The sequence below is a fragment of the Chinchilla lanigera genome, unplaced genomic scaffold (assembly GCF_000276665.1).
Source record: "Chinchilla lanigera isolate Chin_1 unplaced genomic scaffold, ChiLan1.0 scaffold00035, whole genome shotgun sequence".
NCBI classification, from domain to species: Eukaryota; Metazoa; Chordata; class Mammalia; order Rodentia; family Chinchillidae; genus Chinchilla; species Chinchilla lanigera.
Window position 1 is genome coordinate 1,829,954 of NW_004955436.1, and position 24,430 is coordinate 1,854,383.

General features: G+C 47.3%; 1 protein-coding gene across 1 annotated transcript in view; it reads right to left on the minus strand.

The window, feature by feature from the left end:
- Positions 1-321: 321 nt before the first annotated feature.
- Man1a1 (mannosidase, alpha, class 1A, member 1) overlaps positions 322-24,430 on the minus strand; it is a gene marked incomplete in the record, with an annotated part of 142,587 nt that continues 118,478 nt past the window's right edge. Inside the window, 7 exon segments of the mRNA XM_013516640.1 lie at positions 322-2,951; positions 3,227-3,342; positions 6,900-7,072; positions 7,775-7,994; positions 12,064-12,179; positions 18,220-18,313; positions 19,074-19,197. Coding sequence (XP_013372094.1) covers positions 2,825-2,951; positions 3,227-3,342; positions 6,900-7,072; positions 7,775-7,994; positions 12,064-12,179; positions 18,220-18,313; positions 19,074-19,197 — 970 coding nt within the window.

Here is a 24,430-nt window from a genome sequence, read left to right on the forward strand (position 1 = left end):
AGCTACACGCTCTCACGCTTCTGCTCTCTGTAGATGCCAAATGTCAGCACGAGCATCTCGCCTTACAGCACTCCTGACAGGAACTCCCTGCCTCTGGCCTGCAGGTCCCGGCCTTGATCTAGGTTAGCTTCCTGTAGAAGCATTTGATTAAGCAAAGGTTGCACATCATTTGCAATGTGAGGTTTTCTTGGGAAGTGTTTCCTTGCTGAGATCCTCTGGGTATGGCGCCTAATTACTTAACTGCTACTAGGAGCTCGTATTTCCATTCAACTGTACACACTCATCCCTAGATAAACAGACTTAAAAGGAAAAACACATGAGATATATTAACAGACTTTATTCACAATAGAGAAATTTTACAAATATAGTTTTTAAAAATTATGTGTCAATCTATTATGTTTCTCATAACACTAGAGGTTTATATAAAGTCTGAGATGACAGATGGATTTATGTACAAATCAGAAACAATCAATGTAAAAAGTGGGTAATACAAATGAAGAGGTCATGATGAAATCACTGAGTTCTGAAACTGGCGTACAACTTACGTGTAATATTGATTGCACAAAATGTATCAAAACATATTGTGTAAACACAAAATTAAGTGGTTTAAATTGCTCACCTTTAAGGATGTGAATACGGATGTCATTTTAACTGCAGTTTTGGTGAAAATGAACGAAAGACAGTGTCTCCCTAGAGACTTCAGTTGTTTAACATAATTAACACAAAATAGAACTTTAAATTACATCACTATAATATTAATCTCCTATCTCATTTACATTTTTGGTGTTTTGGGACTTCAGTTTAAAAAAGGCAAGTTCTAGAACTGAAAGCCTGTTCTCCCCATTGGCAGAGCGACGCGTAGCACAGCTTCCTGTCTCTTCGCCAGGGCTTGAGGGGCTTGCTGCAGGTCACACAGCCCGACCTCACACTCCGCCTGCTGCAGGGGTGCGGGTCGGCTTCGTGTGCACCTCTGAATCACATTGAAATGTGAAGAAATTTCCATTAATGTAACCGCTACTCCAAGGATGTTCCTATGAGAACTATAAATACATATAACCAATTTGGGCCATATCTTCTGTATTTTGCCTTAAACATTTGGGGAGAAGGACTTATTGTCTAGTCAGTTCTTTAGGGGAGCTTGAGCTATGAGTAGAAGTTATTTTGGGTCACAGATGCATTAACATGGCCACAGTGATGTACTAATAAACGAATGTCCGTACTGAAAGACAAACAAAAATAGGCCGTACAAACCAGTCCTATCGAAGGAAATCTTTTGAAACATTGTAAAAGTTGAAATAGATAAAAATGTTGTCTAAAGAGATCTACGAAAACAACTGATTTAAAAGTATTGGGCTCAATCCTATGAAACTGCTGACCCTGGATCATTTTAAACTACAAACACAGTGACCCAGCAACTCTGTACGCTGCAGGCTGCCCCTGGCGGTGGCGAGGTCCGTCCACCACCACAGGGTGGACATTCATTTGTGCCTTCGTCCACACAGCTTCAGGCCGGGCCTTCCACGGAAACATGACCAGTACGGGAAGAAGACACAGGATCTCACCAGATCTGTTCTTGGGAAAACCGCTCTTCTTTCTTTCAAAACTTAATGCTTAGAAGAATCAAATAATTATTTTGATTGGCTGCGGACAAACTGTGCGTTGTCCATTCCTATATGCTGTTTCTAAGAGTCCTCATGTTTAATTTAACCATCCTAAATATATTCTTATTTGGCTTGGGTTTATTTGACTCTCTTTAATTGACTATGAATCAGTAAGTTGCCAGAGCTTCTCTTACTGAAATTCTGCTTTCAAATGAAATAGTTTACTGCATCTGAGAAAAGACCCTTTTCAAACTTGAAAAGCCTGAACCACGTGGAATGCTTCTTTCTTTAAGAAAAAATTTAAGCAGAAGTGGAAACAAATAACTAACAGCCATATGAAATCATCACCTTCTCTTTAGAGACCCGAGTGCTTTACTTATTTGGTTTAGAGCAGAAGCGAGCACATTAACAGGGACATGGTTTCCCTTTAGAAATGTCCTTCCACCGTGGCGGAGCTGCACAGCCTGAGAGCTCACCTTGCTGTGGAGTGGGGAATGGAAGGAAGTAAGAAGTCCGCGGTCCAGAAATGACACCGGACACTTAAAGCAAAGTGAGAACAAATTCACCCAATGCGGAAACAGCAACGTGATCAACCAACCAACACGTACGGTGGCCGCGATGAACTGAGGTCAGCATGAGGACTCCCTGGGGATGACTTTCTAATCTGAAGTACAAGGTGAGGGGTGTTCAGGAGACATCCTATCAAAGAATGATAGACCCGCATAAGGACGCTGTCACAGTTGTAACATCTGTCTCTGGTGGATAGACAAACCATGTTCATGTGATACTGAAAAGGAAAAAGCTTTTTAATATTTCATTTATTATTATGGCTTTTTGCAACATGGCAAAACATTACAGCTTAAAGCAGACATCCTCTCCTCACAGAGGAGGAAAAAGTTTTGCAGTCAAATCAAATGGTAATGAAGAGGTCACTGGAATAGCGTTCTACGCGGTTAAGGAAAGTGATACCACGCCTTGATGACCTGCAGTGACACTCAAACAAACCAGAGAAACAAAATCTGACTCACTAGCTGCGTAAGGAAGGAAGAGGAACTTAGATGTACTTCTGCCTCATAGTAAACATAGAAGACTGCAAAACAGCTTCAGAACTTAGAATAACCATAGACTCATTGATAGAAGTTCGTCATGTGCCTGATTACCAGGAAAGGACCCTTAAGGTATGCAGCGAAGGGAATGAAGCAGAAGAAAACAGAAAATGTCTTTTATTTCTCTTTCACTTCAACTTCCTTTTTATCTGCTCGGAGGATGGGGAGGAGATGTGCCTCAGTATTGAAGATCCAGTGTTCCAGGGGGAGAAGGTCGTCGTCGGAAAATATTAAGTACAGATATCTGGAGAGAGAAACAGGAGCGTGTGAGCCCGGACCTCAGCAGGAAGCACGCCTGTCCCTAGGGCTGCGGAATCCCTAGGGGATTCTCAGGCACTGGAGCCATGTCCTCCGCGCTGGGTGTCACCAGTGTGGCAGCCACACAACGCAGCCCCGAGCCACCAAACCCAGGAAGGACAGGAAGCATCTCACAGACCCAGTCTTGCCTGGTGCTGTTTGACAGCTCCAGGGAGATCTGCTCGGGAACCTCAGCCGCACCTCGGACAGGACTGCACTTACTTCAGTGTCTCCGCCAGGAAGAAGCTCTGCTGCACGTCGTCATAGTTCTCATAGACCAAGTACACGTCCCGCAGGCCTGAGTAGCCCCCGGCCACCCGGCAGTGACTCTCCAGAGCCTGGGTCACAGAGAGAGAAGCAGATCACAAAGCGGCTGGGACCTGGGTTACGGAGCGTCAGGTCAGGTAAGATCCGTATGCACTCAAGTGGGATGGAAACTTGCCAAGTTTGAGGGGTGAAGTTAAACAAACATCAGAACAGAAATGCAAATAAAATATGAAAAGCCAAGTGACGTATGGAGAAGATATGGAACACTTCCACATTTAGTTGTGGAGTAATTTTATGCTGATTTCCACCATTTTCTCCTATGGTCTACAGTAGGGCTTAACAAACCAAGACTGTGGCTAAGTCCAGTCCACGATTTACTTTTGCCAATACGTTTTTCCTGAATCAGCCACTCACTGTTCCCTTGTTGCCTGGGCTGTTTCTGGACAAGGCCTGGTGTGGTCTGGCCCCACACAGCGGGTCTGCTGATGTTGGGGTCTGTGTCTGGGATCATAAACCACTGGCTGAGAAATGGCACTGGACCCAAACAACGCTACTGTAGTCAGGACATCTTATCTCTTAAAACTTGATTGCAGACTGTGAAGGAGGGATGCTGGTGACAGAGCCAGACGAAGAAAATGCCAGGAGGGAGACACCGTGGTTCTACTCCTGAAACACGTGCGCTCTTTCATCTGTGTGAGAAAAAGTGCAACGGATCCACTAGCAACTGCCCAGCTATCAGTGGTGTCCTGTTTCTGCACCTGTCCTGGAAGAGACAGGTGCTGTGAGGATGAACACTAGGTAACAGAGCGCCCTGCCTTGCGTTTGCTGCCTGCCAGGAGCTGACTGTGGTTACCGTCCCTCCTTCCATAATCCTGCTTTATTTCGTTTTGTTTCTTCCAGCTTTACTAAGATAAAAATTGTACACGGTAAGGATGTATGTTTTGATGCACACACTGTGAAATTAACGCCTTGATCAAGCTAGTCGAAGTCATGAGCTCATGCGTCACACACTTGTTCTTTGTTAACGTGTTTGTAATACATCGCAGCGATGGCGTTCAGCGTAGGGGACCGGTGCACACAGCGAGCCTTGGTTGTTCTGGGTCCCTTCCCTTCCCTCTCCTTATCTCCTCCCTCAACCACCTCCAAAGAGTCTGCTGTATTTCCCACCTGCTCTTCTTGCTCATTTATATATTTGTATTTTAGGTTTCTTACAGAAGAGAAGCCATGTGATAATTTTCTGTGTTTTATTTCACTTTGCAGTGTGGTGTCAGGTTCCACCCATTTTCCTGTGACCAACATACTCATGTACTTGTTGTGCGTGGTTCTTTTAATGTTTGCTATAGCGGTGCTGCACGCCGGGTCTCCACGGCTTGTCCGTCTTACCACTGAAAACCCTTTGGTCGACATCTACCTCTCTCTTCTATCCCTCGGTCTCTTCTACTGCCCCTCTGCTCTCTGCTTCCATGAAGTTTTAAAGCACGTTTAAAGTCAAGCCGTGGAGACCCAGTGTACAGCACAGCTATAGCAAACATTAATAGAACCACGCACAGTTGTAAGACAGACAAGCCGTGGATTGGAGGACAGGGCTGGAGGCCAGGCCAGGAGAGGATGGAGGAGCTGCCGGTGCAGGGGCCATGTGTGTCCTCAGAACGTACAACAGAGGACGCCCCCTCCGTCCAAGCTGCCAGTAACTGCAGAATTTTGCCACTGATCATCCCCTCTACAGCCCTGGGAACTTAACTTTGTATCACCCCTTCTAGATTGCTCCACCCATACTGTGTGCCCTGCTCGGTTCAATCTCCAACATCGTCACAGGCCTGGTGACGACGGGCCGGTCACCGCGCCAGGCAGGATCTGCTCTGCTTCCAGTCCTGAGCTGACCAGGGTATAGAGCTGGGTCTTACACGGGTGAAAGATTCCCGGGGTCCTAGTTTGCGTTTCCAGAGACACAGGGGCTAGGCGGGTGGCTGGAGGCCCCACAGTGGGGGTGCAGGAGGCCGGCGGCTGCACTCCAGGTCTGGTGCTCACTGCCCCGCTCCCCTGAGCAAGCAGAGTGGTCACCCGCGGAAGCCACAGTGGCTGAGGTGCTCCTCTTCCCGACCCGGCTTCCGGCAGTAGAGCCCGGAGACGCGCGGGGCTGAGGGGCCTGGGAGCAGGTCAGGTTCCCGGGGAAGGCAGTGCTGCAGGCCGTCCTGGGGCCACAGCCCTCGGCACCCCTCTCCTACCACTGCGTCTCAGGGATCACCAGTGGCGAAAGCTAGGGTGCCTGTGACTCGGGGACAGAGGGTCACATCCTGGGTCCCGCTACGGGGCTGGCAAAGGGGAGGCCAACCCTGGTACCCCCGAGAAGCAGCCAAACCAGTTTCCTCCCGCGCAGCGGCGGCGCTTCCCCGCGGCCGCTCTGCCTTCAAAGCCCCCCGGCGGGCAGTGCCTGCTTCTCAGCGGCACAGGGAACGATGGCGCTTTTTACCGCTGCGGTGTGCTGCATTCGGGGAAAGAGGTTCTTCTTGACATTTTCAATTTCCAGTCGTATTTTCGACTTGAACTCCTAAGTCCTTTGCTGCCCAATTTAAGATTAAAATAATTCTGTATCACCAAAGCTTAGATGAGCCTCAATTTTAACACTTTTTTTTCCCAGAGAAAAAAATATAGTAGGAATTTAAAGAAACGGGAATTACCACAGACTGAACGTAACTGGAAAACCTGGCATGCGTAAATATGTAAAACATGATTACTTCAAATGACTCGTGATTAGTGGTAAGACACACACTGGTGGAAGAGGGGAATATGTAAGACTCATTGAAGACTTTTGAAGACAGTCATATTTCCCACGAGGGCAGGATTCATTTTAATTTCCCAGCAGACATTTTTCCTAGGACAGTTTGTAAAGTCAGCCAACTTTCTAACAAAGGACGCTAGAAAGTGAGGCTGCAATTAAAGAGTTGCTTGTTTTTATCCCCTGAATCTCCTCCCTTCTTTCAGAACAGCTCTTAGAACCGGAGGCTACGCGTACCCCGAAGGGCAGCTCCTCCGGCACCTAGCACCCCAAGTGCCCCACAGACGAGAAGACGGAATCGTATCCAGCAGGAGGGGCCCATGAGGTGACACTGGATACCGTGGGACAGATGGAGGCTTCTGACACTCACAGAGACCCAGACTCATATTTCCCTAAGTTGTTTCTAGAAGTTACATCTAAGTAGCTGATTTACCCTTAATGAACGTACACATGTCAATTTGAACCCCAAAGGCCAAAGGGAAAAATCACATGCCTCAAAAGCGTTCTCAGAACGTACAACAGAGGATGCCCCCTCCGTCCAAGCTGCCAGTAACTGCAGAATTTTGCCACTGGTCATCCCCTCTACAGCCCTGGGAACTTAACTTTGTATCACCCCTTCTAGATTGCTCCACCCACACCCAGGTCTAGGGGTAGATCCACACTTCACTGTTACTTATACAGCAAAGCCGAAGTCACGTATATGCAGTGATTTAAGTGGAAACACCTGGTCCTGAATGGGAAACTCTGGCATGTTTAAAAATCACCGGGAAGCTGATATGCCACATTTACGGGCATCGATGAACACTTTTCACAAAGATGTGGCTCGATAAGAAACACGCAAATGAACCTCACCTCCACGGCCTCCCAGGCCCACTTCCGGTACTTGGGGTCGTGAGTCAGCCGCCACATGTACATGTACGTCTCGATCACTTCCGGTCGCAAGATGTAGTACTTTTCATTTTGCCTGGTGGCAATGGCTTCCACCCCGCCATCGAATCTGAAGGCTTCTGGTCCCAGCTTCATGACTGAGGAGAAATGGGTGGGTGGGCAAGGGTCACCACTCCGGGGAGTGCTCAGTGTCCACCAGAAAGCACGTGGCTAGCTTCCAGACAATGCCCACGCAAGCACTTTAGGACTGGTTGTAAACATCACCAAATATTTCATGTACAACACAGCTTTAAGGTTAGACATGGAAGATTCTGTCTTAGAAACTGGCAACATTCCCTTCTTTTCCCCACGTAACCCCATTTACCCAGCACCCCCAGGTTAACGCAAGCACAAGACGTCTTGTTAGCTGGAAGCTGAGTGGCTGCGAATTCCTCAGGGCACAGGGCCAGGCATTTAACCTCTGTGTTGTGAATTTGTATTTTATAAAAAGAACACCAGACTCACGGCCCGTCTTACGGGGGCAGGGAGATTAGAAATGGGTTAGAAAATTGGCTTCTTTGTGTTTTAGGACAGACTCTTACTCAGTGGTTTTCAGCTAAAGCAGTGGTCAGTAATTCCTCTGGTTTAAGCTTATGGCCTGGATGTGTCACATGGCAAACTACAGGTGTATATTTTAAGGTACAAAACGGTGCCTTTTCAAGTGAAAATAAAAATTCCTCTGCAATGTGAGTCACGGTCATCGCACTTCACTAGGCGGGTAGATGCTGTGTTCACGGCTGCAGCGAGTGGCATGAAATCCAAGCCCAGGCCCGGGCGGTACAGGGCCAACAGCTACTCACAGGTGCGGTTGTACGACTCGTGACAGGTGCGTGCGATCTCAGCCCCGAGGTCCAGGTAGTGCTGGGCCAGGGCTTTGGGCGCCCCTTTGGCCCCAAGAGCAAACATCCCCCCGGCGAAGCAGGTCAGGTGGCCCATCTTGTGCTCCAGGAGGCCCCCCTTCCACTCTGCGATGTAGGTCAGCCCCCCGCTGGACTTGCGGATCAAGTGAGTCTCGATGGCCTGAAATAAGACTGATTATCAACGTTTTGCAATCTTGTCTGAAGTTCATACCAAGCTCTACAGTACAGTATTGTACTATTACTAAAAATACGACTCACAGCTTGAGTCTGGAGTTAGACATCCAATTCAACCTGAAATGATCTGGCTTCTGCATTCAACTGGCCCATGGCCAAATGCTCACTGGGTCCCCACAGCTACCCCTACGGAAGGCAGGCTACGGATTTGGTGGTGACGCGGCTTAGTCACTTAGTCACAGATGCAAACAGGACACAAAGTCCAGGCCCCACCTCGGAGTGAAAGCACAGCACACGCGGGCACAGGAGCCAGCCTGGTGGCACTGGGTGGGAGACCGGGGCACGGCAACAAGGCTGGCGGAATTGGGAGCGGCAGTCCTTAACAGTAGGGGCAGAGTGGCAGCCCTGAGCCCTGCGCCTGATGCCAGACAGGGAGTGTGGCTTTCAATTCTTCTGGCACGGGATCGTCACGAGATGGAGCTGAGCCCTGCAGCTGACACCAACCTTTGGCACAAGATCAAGGCGGCTTCATGGGTGGGCTGCGGGCCGATGCCAAAAGGGGAGACAGTGGCCAGTAAGCTCCGGCCACGGGGACCCCTCTGGGCGGCTGGCCTTGCTGTGCTCTGCAGGTGCTTCTTACCCTTAGACAGGAAATGGGAATAGCGCTAGGTGGGCACAGAGCGGCAGAACGGAAACCCACACCTGCTACATCAGGCCTTGGGCCAGCATCCTTTACCCCTCCACTGTGCACACACTGGAATCCTGTCCTCTCTCCTCTTGCTACGACAAAGCACAGAAGGCCTCGGCTTAGCTCAGTGTCTTACACTGTTACATGCTCTTTGGCCCTGTAGTCTGGTTTTCAATTACATATATTATCATTAACTTTGTAAGGTCTTAAATGAATCTGATGCTAGAAAAATAAAAGAGGTGGAGGGAAAGGGGAAAAAGCACAGTAGAATACAGTAAGTCTTTCTGAAAAAGAATTAAGGTCTTTAAATCTGGGAGAAATGATAATGCTTTAAAATGTTTATAAAATATTTCTGCTCAAGAACGGATTTCCTTTAAAAGTAGAGAAATATAATAAACCTTGTATTTTAAAGGCAAAAATGAAGTGTGCTTGGAATTATTACTTTCCAGTATCTCACAGAAAATTCCTCCTGCCCCTTTTTACATCACAGATGGAAAAGGGCTACGATCATATGTGCACCTGCCCTTACTTTAGAAAAAGGTTGGTTTGAAAGAATCACATTTGGAATACTAGAAGAATGAATGAAAATGAATACACAGGCAGCTAAAACCTTTCCTATCTTTATTAGAAATAAACAAATGAAACTACGGCAGTTAGAAATAAATGAACACACTACCGTGCTCATTAACTGTGGTTAAGTTAGTTTTATTGATGGCCTAGTTATTACATGAATATTTCATTCTTATTTAATGCAACCGAACATCTTAGCTGTTTACACATCTCATAACACAAATTGCAATAAAGTCTTTCAAGCAGATATCTGTTCATCACCCAGGAAATTATTCTTTCTACATGGCAAGAGTAATGGCTTTTGAGCACAGATTAGAGAAACATTATTACCCTGGTGTGGATCTTGAATAAAGTACTATGTGATTTTTGGCACAATTCTGACAGACTTGTTACCTGTGAAAATAAACTCCAGTGAAGTTTCAAGACCTTCAAAGTAATGGTTTTGTGTGGAAGTAGGAAATGTAAATAAATACGAAGAAGAAAAAATAGTCTTTAGTGGCTCTAATAAATTTTTGTGACAAGGGTACAGAGAACTGAGTGGGAAGGAAGCATACTGTGTATTTTGTAGTTTGATGCTTTCGTATTTGAAAATCATTAGGTTGATGGAGCCTTTAGAATCTTAAACGTCTGATATATAATCTGCCCAAGTGGGTTCTTAGCGTGGCCTCTAGATAGGGCCATGACCACCAGCTGAACACTTCAAGTGTTTCGTTATTAAAGCAGTCACTTGGGCTGGGGACTTAGCTCAGCGGAACAGCGCCTGCCCAGCAAGCGCGAGGTCGTGAGTTCGATCCCCGGTACCAGAAAAAAAAACAAAAAATAAAAAAAAAAAATAAAAGCAGTCCCTCTAGAGTAAAGAACTTGCCGAAACCTATGAGGAGCTAATACTGATACCCACACCTCCAGGATGCCAGCTGTCCAGAACAATCACAGAAGGCATCCTCCTTGATAAGGATTACTTTTCTTTTTGTGAGGTGGGGATCTCATTATGTCACCTAGAGTGGCCTTGGACTCCTGGACTTGACTCCTTGACTCAATTCTCCTGCCTCAGCCTCCTGCATAGCTGACGCTACAAGTGTGCACCTTGCCACCTGGCTCTTGGTGCTCTCCTGAACCTCAGCAAAAGAAGGTGTGCTATGGAAGGCATTGCTACTTCTCAAATCACAAGTTTAGTGCTTCTAGTTTCACTACTTACGCTGAAATACACAGTGGATAGGGAATGTTTTCACTATGAAGAGAAGCAGGAAATACTTGGACCTCATTTATTTATTCTTAATGGATTTTGCTGTCAAGGATTTGTCTAAACAGAAAATGCTGAAAGTTGCACAAGCAGAGTTCTAGACACTAGGAGGAAAATACCCCTTTCTTGGCAGAGGCCACAGAGGCCACTCTGAGGATGATTAAAATGTCTAAGTAGGGCAATCAGAAGAGGGCACCGTGGAAACTATCTATGCAGAGAACTCACTAGATCCAAACCTGAGCCCTCACAGGAGTAACAAACCTCAAGAGGAGACCCCCTGGGCCACAGCCCCGCTGCTTCTGACGTCCCCACGCAGGCTGTCCTGGCCCGGGGGAGGCCAGGGCCCGAACCTTCGAGCACAGCAGCAAAAGGCAGCCTGTGCTTCGCCGGCTGAGGCTGCCAGTGGACCTGAGGGAACCAGCGAGCACTCAGCTGTTTAACCAGCTCAAGCCAGCTTGCCTTTTTGAGGCAGGTCTCGCCGTGCAGTTCAGGCTGGCCTTGCGCTCACTTCGTAGCCCAGGCTGGTCTCATGCTCGGAACGATTCTCTTGCCTCAGCCTCCTGAGTGCTGGGATCACAAGTGTGCGCCACCATGCCCGGCTCCCACATAAACTCTTACTCACAAAGCACATGATTCTGCTAAATATTTGTGTTCCTTAAAAGTTGGGTATAAGTTCCAGTATTTTATGTGAAACACTTCTTTTCTTGAAATTGTTTTCCAACCTTATTTTAATTTCTTACTGAGGTTAGTTGAGATGATCCTTACATTTACTTTCAGAATGGCTGTCCCCTGCAGCCTTTGCTGAGTAGCTCCTAACTTACTGCCTGTAAGTACACCTGCAAGGGTGGCATGGAATCTTATCCACAAACCATCCCTACTGAGGCAGAAAGGAACAGATGCTGACACACTTTACTCTGAATTTTGGTTGCATGCACAACCTCTGTGAGGTTCAACAGCCTCACCTGGAAAACTGGGTGAACATTACTCGAAGCACTGAGAAAGAACAGCAGGCCTCCGTGTCCTTGGAAATGCAGACTGTTCCCTGCCTGGCTCCCACCGGAAGCTCAACAGGAGTGTTCCCTCCAGACCTGTGTCAACGAGGTCTTTGGAAACTACTCATGGACTTAAGTATCAGTCTGTTCAGATTTTTATGCGTGGATTCCTTATGCTCCAGCCTACTTGTCTCTGAAGACAAGTTCACTCTGGGACTGCCTGCAATCTTGGGCAATTTAGTCAGCTCAGTCTTAGGGGATAGTTCTCTGGAACCCACTGTCACATGTGCAGTTTGTCCCTAACTGGATGGTACACGGCTCCTGACTGCATCACTTTTTCAGGTAATCAGTGACTCTTAAGTGAATGACCATGTCAAAAACTTTCAACTATCCCACTGGAATGAAATACATGCAGCATGATTATTATTGTTATATCGGCAGATGTCAAACTCTTAACAGAAAATACTTGGTAACCCATTCATGTAATAGTCCACTTTTTTCATTAATGCTTAATGAATATGCAAGTTACAAGTTAGAAATGAAGAAGATTTAAATATTGGGTTACCTGAATAGCATCAAAATACATGTTCTTAGCTTCTAGATCGGTCTCGTCAGACATTAACCATGCCTTGAGCAAATACTCATAAAAGCTGTCTCCAAGTCCTCCGACTGACACGTGATCTGAAAAGAGAGGGAAATGAGTTTCAGTGACGCAGCCTTAGTTCACAGGATGCGGCACATCACATTAGCAGTGAGGACGCAAACCCCCACGTCCACTGCAGCTCAGTGCTACGTTTGAGCCCCACCAATCTCCCGCTGTCAGAAAGGTCTGCTGAGACGAGGAGATGGGACGGCTGGGCAGAGGAGACAGTCTTAGCATGGCCACAGAGGCTCCGTAAACACAGAGACAAAGAGATGCAGTCGCCCTCACTCTAGAAATCTGGTTTTCTAGGAAAAGCACCAAATAAACGTTCACAGCATATATTTAAATGTATTTTTTTTGTCTTGAATAATGTGAAATTCTGTCAAAGCTATGAATGTTAGCACGTCTTTTTAAAAAGTGACTTGGAACAGAGTGAGGGGCCCCTCAGGTTCTTCCTCTATTTTTTTCAGTGTTACAATCTGAGTGGCCAGAAACTGACGGGGTGGCGGAGTAGGAGAAGGGGGCCCGAAGCTCCCTCCTGACCTCCACCCCAGGTCCCCCTGCCATTCGCCATGCCAGCTCCAACGCCTGCAGCTGCGGGCAGGGGTCCTCCTCCGAAGCCAGAGGGCGGAGGCTCAGGCCGGTGACCTTGGCCCGGGCGAGGCCCGGCTCTCCCACACCTCGCGGGGCTCACGTCTGGGTCTGCCTGCTCTCTGCCGTAACATACGTAAAATCCACGGCTCGAATTAATTTTTCAATTTTAAAGCATCTCTTTACAAAACCAGAAACACAACTTGTCTGAAACATCATTCCTAGAGTTAATTTCAACATTTACAAGATAGCGTTCTACATTTCACAATTCAAACTTTTATCTGTTACAGACATTTGTTGACACAGTTATACAAAAGCAAATCAGTATTTACGCAGTGATGAAGGCACGTTCTGCGCCTGCCGTGCGCACTCCTTGCACATCTGTGTGGGCATCGGGTCTGAACGGGCTGGGAACGGCGCAGCGTCCTCTGCTCCCTACTTCATCCCCGCCCAGGTCTCCCCACGAGGCTGTCAGGGGTGCGGGGTGCGGGCAGGGGTCGGATGCTTGCCCAGCGCTTGTGAGACCTTTGTATGTGTCCTTCTGCCTCTGCTTTGGTAACGGCTCCAGTTCCCAGCAGCACAACAGACAGACAGTCACCCACTCCCTCCCCGTGTCGCTCACCACACCCGTGCATTCCCAGGCCTGAATTCCACTCCCTGCAGTCCCTGAGCCCGTCCACTCCCGTCTCCGCCGACCAGTCCTGAGCCCTCTCCTCATCTCTGCAGCGGCCTCTGAACTACGGGCTTCTGTCTGGCATGGGTATTATTTCCACTTAAATCTACTAAAGCATAGGAAACTCCACAGCTCCGTGTGCCCTTGCTGTTGCACGGGACCAGGAAGGCCTGGAAGGCGGCCCGCACTGCAGAAGCTCCGGCTGGGGCTCCCGTCCCACACATGCCTGGCGAGGCCCCTCCTGGTGCGTGCATCCCATCACCCCAGGCCTCTCAGGGCTGGTCTCTGGAGCCCAGAGGCCCTGCGCGAGCCCCGTCTCCTCCACACTGCCATTCTCGCCCGGACTGCTCTCTGATCCTTTGCTACGTGGCCCTTTTGGTTCCTGGAAAACAGTATGTGAGGCCGCCAGGGCTCCCACAGGCCTTGCCCTCTGCCTGAGGTGGATGTCCTCCAGGAGCCCCGACACCCGAGGTCCCCATCACCAGCCTTCGCAGAGCACACTCGCCACTCCTGCAGCTTCACAACGTGGCCAAGTCGCTTTCTGTCTCAGAGAGCTGAGACGAGGCCCACTCTGTTCCTGGTCCGTCCCAGCCCCCAGAAAGTATCTTGCCCTCAATAAACAAGCAACTGACAAATAAAAGTTCTCCTAAATCAACCTTTGTAAGGACTGTGCCCTCAGGCCAGAAGGGTCGTATTTTTAACTACTTACATATGCAATTTTCTTTCTCTAGAAAGTCCAGAATTATATTAATTAATTTTAATGGAAAAATGTGTTTCTAAGGTTGTAAGTCTAATTCTTAAAATAGCAGTGCTCAAAGTGACCTTTACAAGCTTCCTAAATGAATCACCACAGGAACCTCTGACATTTACAAACTAAACAGACGGAGGCTCATCGATAACAAGCTCTCTCGCTATAAACATGATCGCAGGAGACAAACGCCAGTGACGCATGGGAAAGCAGATCACTGTGCGGTGACCGTCACCACACAAAGGACAGAATGGAACAGCAGGGAATGACGGCCCCGATTCAGACGCGTCCTTCGGAGTTAAAGCAATGCGCTGAGAAGCAGCAACCAGAGCAGCTCGGGCTCCCCCTGGTTATGATTCTGTAATGGGTAGAAGAAGCAAGTTTGGAGTTTGGAGATTTGTTTAAAAAAGGGGTCAAGTAGTGGTTTTTGTTTTAAATGATTTTGCTGTCAGTTTTTGTATTCTCTGCTTATAAAAATTTCACTGACAGGAAGAATATACATGTTGTTATGCCTAGTGTGTCCTACAGTCACTCACCTTACCTGAACCTGAATTTCTCTTGAAGTAATCCCTTACCACACTAGTGACCACACATCCACGCACACACACACACACACACATACACATACACACACATATACACACACACACACACACACACACGCACGGAGTCCACAGCTAGCATCAGTGCTCACAGACTGTTTATCACCAGTGCCCAGATGGGAGGCTGCCTTGGAGCCATGGCTGAGGAGCAGGGGCAACGCAGGAAACAGGAACTGGAGCCATTGCCAAAAGCAGAGGCGGAAGGACCCACACAAAGCTCAAGTCTTCACAAAACTTAAGGGTGTAAACATGGATTGGGCCCAAGACACTGTGCGAGGGTGGGGGTGTCCCTGTTATGGTTGACTCACTGTGTCAACTTGAGAAGTTTACCAGTTTAACTAAGCAACTCACCAGGCACCAGGGTCTTTACTTTGTATTCATCCTGAGCCTGTGCAGGGGGAGGGCATGGAGACTGTGTGAGCGCTACACCCACCCTGGGGGGCAGGGCAGCCTGCTTAGAGAATAAGGGAGGAAAAGAGGCTTGCTCTTCCCCCTTTTGCTGTCTTCTGCTGCCTTGAAGTGTTGCCTCTGTGCCATGCCACCCTGCCTTGGAGCCAGCTGAGTATGGACTGAAACCTCTGCAAACTGTGAGCTAAATAAACTTTCCTTCCTTAATTCCGGGTGTGGGGTATATTGTCTTAGCAGTGAGAGAAAAGTAACCAAGACAATCGCCAAGTGTGCCTGAACCTGGCCACCCTCGTCAGAGCTCAGAGGAAGATGGGATGTGTGCGAGTTGTCAGCAATGGGGTCACACAGGAAGTACCCACAGTGCAGTGGGACAAAAGAGGAAGCTGGTGAGCAGGAGTGGATGCTTACAGCTCCTATGCTGGGCCTCGGAGAAGCTTCTGGAGGAAATGGCACTGGGCCTCAGGGCAGGAAGGAGGGGCAGCAAGGTCAAGGAAACAGCCAGGCAAGGACTCAACATGGCCAAGCAGGCTGGACTGAAGAATAGCAAAACTAAGCACGCCTTCTCGGGGCTGGAACCCAGAGGGGAGGAGGGCCGAAGGTCACGAGGCTGACTAGTCCTGTGTGTGTTTCCATCAGGAGATTGCCTGCAACCGATCCAAAGAGAAAGGACTCCTTGTGCCAGGGTACACAGCCATGTACCGAGTACGGTGACCCAGAAGGGGACGCCAGGCTTTCCAGGCAACCAGCTTTTTGTCCCTATTCAGTGATTTCCAAATCCCAAGAAATGAGACAGTAAATCCAAGGGACTCTTCTTCCTTCACCATCTGAGACCTGTGAACTGTGGCGTCTTGTACCCAACACTCTGGTGTCCTCAAACTTATCTCAGGACTTTTACACGCTTAAAAATAAAAAAGCACACCAAGGAACTTGCTGATGTGAGCACTATCAGTATTTACCATACTGGAAAAATTTTAATTTAAAAATATTTGCATTGATTCATTAAAAATAGCAATTATTATATATATTATATTAATAGAAATAGATATTTTTCATAAAATGCTTTTTTACAAAAAAAGTGTGAAAATTGACCCTGTTTTACATTTCTGTAAATCTCCTTCATGTTTGCTTTCCTAGAAGACAGCTGGGCTCCCATATCCGCTCTAACTTTAGTCAACTGCTATGTGCTGTTTTGGCTAAAATATACAAAGGAAAGTCAGCCTTGAACAGTCGTACTGTTGGGAAGAGGAAGCCTATTTTAACAGTCTTTTGAAATAATTGTGGATATTCCTTTTTAATACTACAAAACTTGACAAATGGTTGTTTAAAGGTTAAGGTTTTTTTTAAAGGTGAGTTGCAATGTAGAATTAGGAATTACATAAAAAAATTTTGCCCTCTGTTACATTAGAATTCTCTTGGCCTATCTCGTATTTGAGTGGTATTTTTCTAACAGCAGCGCTGGTCACTGGGAAATACCGTGCCTGTGAATTACATAAACCTTCCAAGCGCCGACACATTTCATTGTACAACATCACAACCCCATTTGTTAGTATCACCGCCAACCTTATTAGAAGACTACTGGTGTCAAATTCATGGCGGCAGATCCGTGTTTCCCAAAAATCTAATTTTTAGTTAGAAACTTGAATTTTTTCATTGGCTCAAATTCTGTCACTTTTCCTTCAAGTGACAGGCTCATTTCCGAGAACATGTCTACCAATTACCCAAGTCTGAATAACCAGTTTGTTTTTAGTTATTCTTTTAAGTAAAAACAGTGACCCAGGAAACGACAGTCACAGTAACGTAAGGGACAGGAAACAGTCAATGACAGTGAGAAATCGACAGCAACCTCACAGCTCAGTCACGTGTGAGGGCCTTTCCTCACTGACCGTTCTTTCCGCTATGCGGGGGAACTGCTTTTGCGCATTTTCCTCCTGCCACAGGAAACACCCACTGCCATAAATGCGGGCTGATGCGTACCACAGCCAACAGCTATTTACTACCGCACTAAGAATATTCACAGGGGAGCTGGCTCTTTAAAGCAGTAGTAGAGTACAGCACAATGAGCATTTCGCCACCTGGTGTCGGCCTTGGTCTCATGGAGGTCTCCGCAGTTCCACCCATCATCCATGCAGCGTAAGTGCAGATGTCAGCACGGGGAAGGCAGAGAGGCTTAGTGTTACCATAAATGTGCTTGACCCTGTGGCCCCTAAACGGCCCCAGGGATTCGGATACCTGCGGCCCACAATGACAGCCGTGGCAGCCTTCATTACGGTCCTGAGGGTTCAACAGCGAGGCCTTCCGAGACCACCTCCAACTCACAGGTGTGAATGTTCCCCCAAATGAGTTATTCTTCACGAAAAGTACTTATAAAGCAGCCGTGCAGCGTGATCATCTAAGGATATGATCTTTAAATACAAATGCCAAACTAAGAGTAAGATTGGAAAGCAGAGCGAAGCCCTTCCCACAGCTGTGCACGCACTTAATATTCTTCACTTGCTTTCAGCTGCGACTTAATCGACCACTGCATCTGCACACTGGCCTGGGAACCTGTCCTTCACTTACTGAATCTTTACAACCCGCTCAGAACTGTCTGAAGTCAGAATTGAGGGCTTCTAGCATCAGAAGTCTTTGTGTGACACTCATTCCTACATTAATTCTCCTGTCAGACTCTGGTAGCTTAACATTAAGTCCAGGAAGAACTGTTTGTGCCTCCAATTCCCCAGTTCTACACAGAAAGACAGAAAATAAACAGCAGGATGATCTAGCCACTCGGTAAAACCCTCGTCATTAGAACAAGAGGAACCTTGCCCTCTCCACTCGACCAGCTACTTACCACCTGACACACCCCTGGACCAGATCCCTTTCTGGCCAACGACTTCATGTGTGCTCACACGTGCCCATACTCACACTTCCATGTGGAGGTGACACGCCCATCCCTGCTGGTGCAGCCCATGCCAGAGCTTGTGCGTCAAAGGAGCCCTCCACCCCGCACACCCTCTGTGCGCCACCTTGTGCCCCGCACCCCTCCGAGCTGAAGGAATGAAGAGCTTCAGACTTACGTTGACCCCACTGTCCACTACTGGGGTTCAGGTAGTTAGGATAAAGGCCTTTGGGTTTTTTCAGTTTCTTCAATACTGCTCGGATATTCATGACCTACAACAGAAAATGAAACATTACTATGAAGATCTAAAAAATTCTCACGCCAGTTTTTCTCCCGATTTTATTTTTCCACTTTAGACAAATGAGTTGACTCAAACGTTGCAGAGTTAGAACAAAGACAGTTGCCATCAGCTTACTATTATTACAAAAATAACAGTAGTAAGTGAGCACAGTCACATTGGCTGATGTCTACTGTACCCAGAGCCCACCCGGGGAGGGGCTAAGTCTGGGCTGGTGGGTACACAAAGTCACTGCTCTCTGGGATTCTGTGTTCTAGTGAATGACACCGACAACAGGTAAGTAAAAAGAATACGTCGAAAGCAGATAAACCGTGGAAAGAGTGAGAGACAATGCCTTGGACTACGTAGCATCCCCCACCTAACTGCCCTGTGGACAGCCTGAGCCTCAGTGGACGGGTGTTTGGAGGTGGGCTCCGGAGGTCAGATCAGAGGCATACAGCCTTCCGGATGAGGTCAGTGCCCTCGTACTGACAGACTCGACAGTGCTCCCCCCGCTCTGTGGAGACAAGAGCTCAAGGGAGACCCAGGGGCCAGGAACCCGTGGAACGAACCCGACCTGTCCACACCCTGATCCCACACTCCCTGGCCTCCAGGAACTATGGGAAACACACTTCTGTTGTTCAGGCCACCAGGTCCCAGCAGGCCGTCATGGGAGCCCAGGCGGAGCACGGCCACCAGGGCAGCAGGACAGAGCGGTGGTGGCAGAGCCTGCAAGGCAATGCAGAGAACATCACCTTCTCAGCGAAGACGGGCTTTCCTGACAGGTGGCTCAGGTGCATAAACTCCAGGTGCAGCGTCCCAAATTCTGCCAGAATGCTGCTGCCTCCGGAGGCCCAGGGCCAGTTCCTCCCGATGCCACTAGAGAGAGGAACGTGGAGAGTTACCAGTCAGACGGGGCCAGCTCCCACACTATGGAGAAGGAGCAAGGGGCAGCTTCTTCCGAGTGGCACCCTGGCGAATTGTCCTCATAAAGCCAGGTGGCGTTTTTGGCTATTAGTTTTAGGCTTTTATTATCTGCAAATGGAAAACTAGTTTCAACTTAAGAAAGAAGTGCTTATCTGCTTGCAGTTGATAAATGAGTATTTCAGGACAGCGACTTGAAGTAGAAAATAAAGCCAGACCAAAACTCCATCCACACCCTACTCCGCACAAAACCCCTGCACATTTTAGTTCATGTTGGCCTTAGAGGCTGTGGGGCCTGGATCTCGAAGGCCCCACAGCCTGAGCTCGACAGGCAGCAGGGAGGTGGGAGGCCCGTGGCATGGGGGACTGTCCTCCCCTCTCCCCTTCCTGGCTGCTGTGGAAAGACCAGCTTCCTGCCGTGTGCCTGCGCCATGAGATGCGGCCTCAGCACAGGTGCCAAAGCAGCTCAACCAACTGACCATGAACTACAACCTCCGAACTATGAGCCAAATAAACTGTTCTTTTTAACTTGATTATCTCGGGTATTTTATTATAGTAATGGAAAGCTAATGTAGATGCCATGAGAATTTAGATGTGCATGACATATTCAAAGTTTTAAGTAGAAGATAAATTGCAAATATTATGTATTTTGACCTTCTCCAAGTCCTCCTTCCACTTACTAGATTTCTGTTCTTATGTTAGATAAACACATTATTTCATCTGTCTTCCACATGTATTTTCTAAGGCACTAACTCATTCCCTATCTTATTTAATCTATGCAGGGGTTTTGTATAACGTTTAATCTATGTTATACAAATACAGATGAGGTTAAAGGCATGGGCTTCAAACATCACTGCCTCATGGCTCACTGCTTTCTGGGAGAAGTGCTTTTTTTAAAATTTTTGCAGTGCTGGGGATCAAACCCAAGACCTCATGCATGCCAGGCAAGAGTTCTACCACTGAGCTATATCCTCCACCTGAGAAATGCCTTTTCAAAAGAGCTCGTCTTTTTAAAGAGTTATACATATGTATACACACAAATGTACGTGAAACAACTTGACACATGGTCAGACTCTTGAGTATACTGTGGAGAACCACTTAAAACTTTAAGAAATACATGGTAACTCGTATGATTAATACAGCCAATTATACTTCTGACCAATAAATTTCTGATACCTACACACGGATATATTTCTGTTAGTTCAGATGGACATTTATTGCAAGGACTATGCACACACTGGGTTATAGGCCTGGTCATAAATCACTCTTTTCTCAGTCTTTGCTGTGAGATAGAGACAGAGACCGAAGCAGAAAGAATTCCAATGGAATGTGGCAGATGCCAAGATAAACAGGAGGAATTCTGTGAGTGCCCAAAGCTAGGATCTACAATGTGATGTTTGGGGACCACAGCACGGTTCTGCAGGGAGGACCCCAAGCTGCTTCTCGAGGCTGAGCATCAGTGAGGCGAGGGGGACCCAGGGCAGAAGGACTGCCGGCAGCCAGAGCTGCGCCAGGTCCCTGAGTCTTGAAGTTCGCATTCTCCTGCCTTTCCAGGTCCCATTGAAATGCTGCTCTCACTGCCATCGTTCAAACTTTCCAACCAACATCCTTTGCTCGGGCAAAGCCTGCAAGTCCTGTCCCTGCCTCCCCGGCCAGGCTGCTGAAGGAGGGTTAGGAAGAGGACAGTGACCAGGGCCGGGGCGCCCGGGGCCTGGGCAGCCGCACTCCTGTGCCTGCTCTTTTCAGGGCCCAATTCCGATTTTCTTCCAAAACACAAATGTACAGTGCACTGAGTGAAAGTACAGATGCCTGAAAACATAGAGACCCGAAGACTGTGTGTTCATGTATTTTAGAGAATGTCTTAAATTTTAGGATCTGGGAACATGTCTGCATTTCTTTGCATGGTTTAGACAGAAGGAATGTGCAGCCATTCACGTGGGATGAACACTACTTTCTGATTTTATTCACGTGTGGCCACTAATGTGTTGTTATGACACATCCATTCGTATTCCAGGCATTTCTTCTCTGAATCAAGTCAATAACCTATAAAGCAAAACTAGAAGTTTCCATGTAGTGGAGAAATAGTAAAGCAAAGCCGTAACCTGAGGCTCCTCAGGGTAGGAGGGATCACAGCCTCGTGCTGGAACAGCGCTGGAGAGGCCCAACCGCTGCGGTCACCGGGAACCGGCTCCGCAGCTGCAGCACTGAAGTACGTGATGGCATGCTCGGATGTGCAAGCTGAGAAGTACAAACGTGCTGCACAGAACTCTAATTGCTGTTGGACTCATGCATTTGCTCCTTGCCATTAATGTGGTGAATCAAGAGAAAACCAGAGATACACTGAGATTTTTCAACATACTGTTAAAATAAGATTTGAAAAGCGTTACATACTTTTTGTCCCTCCTTCTGACGCTCACATCAGAGGAAAAACTGCATTCTTTTCTATCACTGTTAATCACAGCAAGAGAACCAGAGCACGCATCACACGCACAGGAAGAAGCTGCTTTGGCGTGCGCGGTATGCTGACACGACAGCATGGTGGTGGCCACTACACATTGCAGCTACAGAGTCAGCGTGTTCCAGGCCAACAGCTGTGCCTGCTTTTAACTCTGTGTCTGCGAAGTGTTCCAAGACACCAGAGGGTACCCGTCTAGATGTTAGCGAGGTCACTTGTGTTTTCTCAGGCGAAGCTGCCAAGACCTGCAGATTGACCTGGGGGACCCAGGGGGCACCCACCCAGGCTGTCACAGTGACACACAGGCGAGGTGTGACACGTGTGTCTCCGGGAAAGGCTGCTGCCCGCTCTGTGCAGCATGCGGGCACCAGGTCACAGGAGGAGGGGGATCTCCAAGACCTTTTATTGTCGTCAAATTCTGAGTGCACTGAAGAATCTGCAGATCTATGAGGATGAAAGTGCCACGTGCAGGGTGGCATTCAACAGTGCAATGGTGCGGCTGGGGCCAAGGAAGTGAGTCTGGAGAGTCTTTTCTGGGTCTGGAGTCCACAGGGTCCCAGGGATCCCATGTCACCAGAGTCAAGTGTTACAGACCTGTGGGCCTCAATGCCCCTCCCCTCTGGCAGCAGGGGACTCAAATGTCTTTACCTTCAGTTCCGTTATCACAGTACTTTATAGGCAGTTGTGGTGTTCCTTATCTAGCCTGTTTTATAGACACTAATACATTTCAGAAAAATCCTTGAGAGACCAATCATAGTTTGTATGCAGAAACTATTAGTTCTGTAGGATGGGCATGAAAGTGAGGAATATTTATATATTCCCCATCTTGTTATAGTGACTGCATTTTAAGCCAAAACAGAGCTGGCACATGGCAACATATGCATAAGAAGGCAATTCATAAGGTAGGGTGCTGCCAAGTGTCTGGGTTAAAGAATCTGAAGCAGAACTTCCAGTTGTTGCTGTTTGTCTCCTTCAATTCCCACCTCTTACATTTTTAACCTGGAATATTACTTAATATGTATGTTTAAAATTCTTTGCTTTCAAGTTCTTAACTTCAACTTAAAATTTCAATATTCTAGAATGGTAATAATTATTTGAAAATAAAGCATCACAACAAAAATGATTTTGGCAACTGCAGTCAGAAGCACAGCTTTAAAAGAACTGAGTCACTGTGATTCTTCTGGAAATATAGACTGTGATTTTGTTTCCTTAAGATTTTAATTTGGATGTAATTTATGAGCACTGGCAATGTCCTTCTTCATCCTGTTGTATTTAAAAGCAAGGAAGTACAATTATTTACTGGCCTCTTACTCCGGGAGCCAATGGGCTCTCTGTGCTCTTTCTTCTGTCTCCTGGGAACAGTCAATGGGGGCCCGCGAAGGAACTACACTACCGGTGCCATTCTGCTCACACCCGTGTCCCACCGGACAGACGCGCTCTCATGGCCTGTAACGATTCAAGTGCTTGGAGGACCGTTCTGCATTAATGGTGTGTGCTTTCAAAAGAATGGAGAGAACTTACGGTATATGTTATAGTGACTGCTGGGCTATAATCTGGGTCATTAGTGCATTTATTTGGCTACTTAGTATAATTGAATGCCACAAATAAGGAATTTACAGAACTGAAACAATTCTAAAGAAGTGTCAAAGCATTAAATAGTTCTAGTCATGATTAGCTATGGCTTTCAATTTACCTTTCTTCCTACTTGCTATCTGTGTAAGATGGGAAATGAATTTTTCATTCAAGAATAAAGAATAAAAGTAAGTAATAATTTTCTTGAGGGCTCTTGCCTAAATAACTTCTGATTAGCTGGTTAGTGAAACAAGCTCAGTTCCAGTGCAGAGTCTGCAAAACGGTTTACTCCTTGGTGGTGACAAAGTAATCACTTTCTAGAGAAAAAAGCTTCCCCATACCCTATATATTACTGTCCAGCCTTACGTATGCAAATGGAATGGCACACGGGGGTGCTTAATTCAAAAGAACACGTAATCTGACATTTTTCCTTTTGCATTTCACTACAAATTAAGAATCATTAGAAATTTCATGAATGACTGTTTCATTTAGCGATATTCCAAAGCTAACTGATTTTGAGATGAAGCAATTCAGCTTCACTTACTGTCTCTTTCCTGAAGAGCCTGGCAGGGTGCTGCTACTTCCTGTTTGCATTCTAAGATCTCAGAAACAGCTGGACTCAAAATTCGAGGGGACCAGCGTTGGAGGACCTCCGGAATCCTACCATGGGACCAGGAGTGCGGTGTGTGGGCCGAACACCCAAGGAATTTCCTGCTTCCTTTTCCCTGCCATGTGTCTTTTCCTTTGCTCTTCAGCTCTATACTTGGGGTTTCTCATGTAAGAGAAACCATGGGATATTTAAGCTTGTGGGTCTCATGTATTTCACTTAACATTATGGTCTCAAGGTGTAACCATTTTCTTTCAAATGACTCAAATTTACCCTTCCTGGAATTTCCACACTTCAACTTTAAAGCGGGGCTCAAAACCATGCTTAAAATTCATAGTATCTTGCTACTCTCATCATGTGTAGTTACTTCAGACAGAGCTCAAACTGAACACTTATTATGTCCATTTATTCAGAGCATCAGTATGCCTCCTTTGCTTCTCGCTTGAACTGTCCAGGAGACGGAGGCTGCGAAGCTGGAGACTGAGAAGCCCTCTCTCCTTCCAGAGGCAACCTCTGCCTGGCACCCCAGGATGCCGACTGCCTCTCCTGGGCCC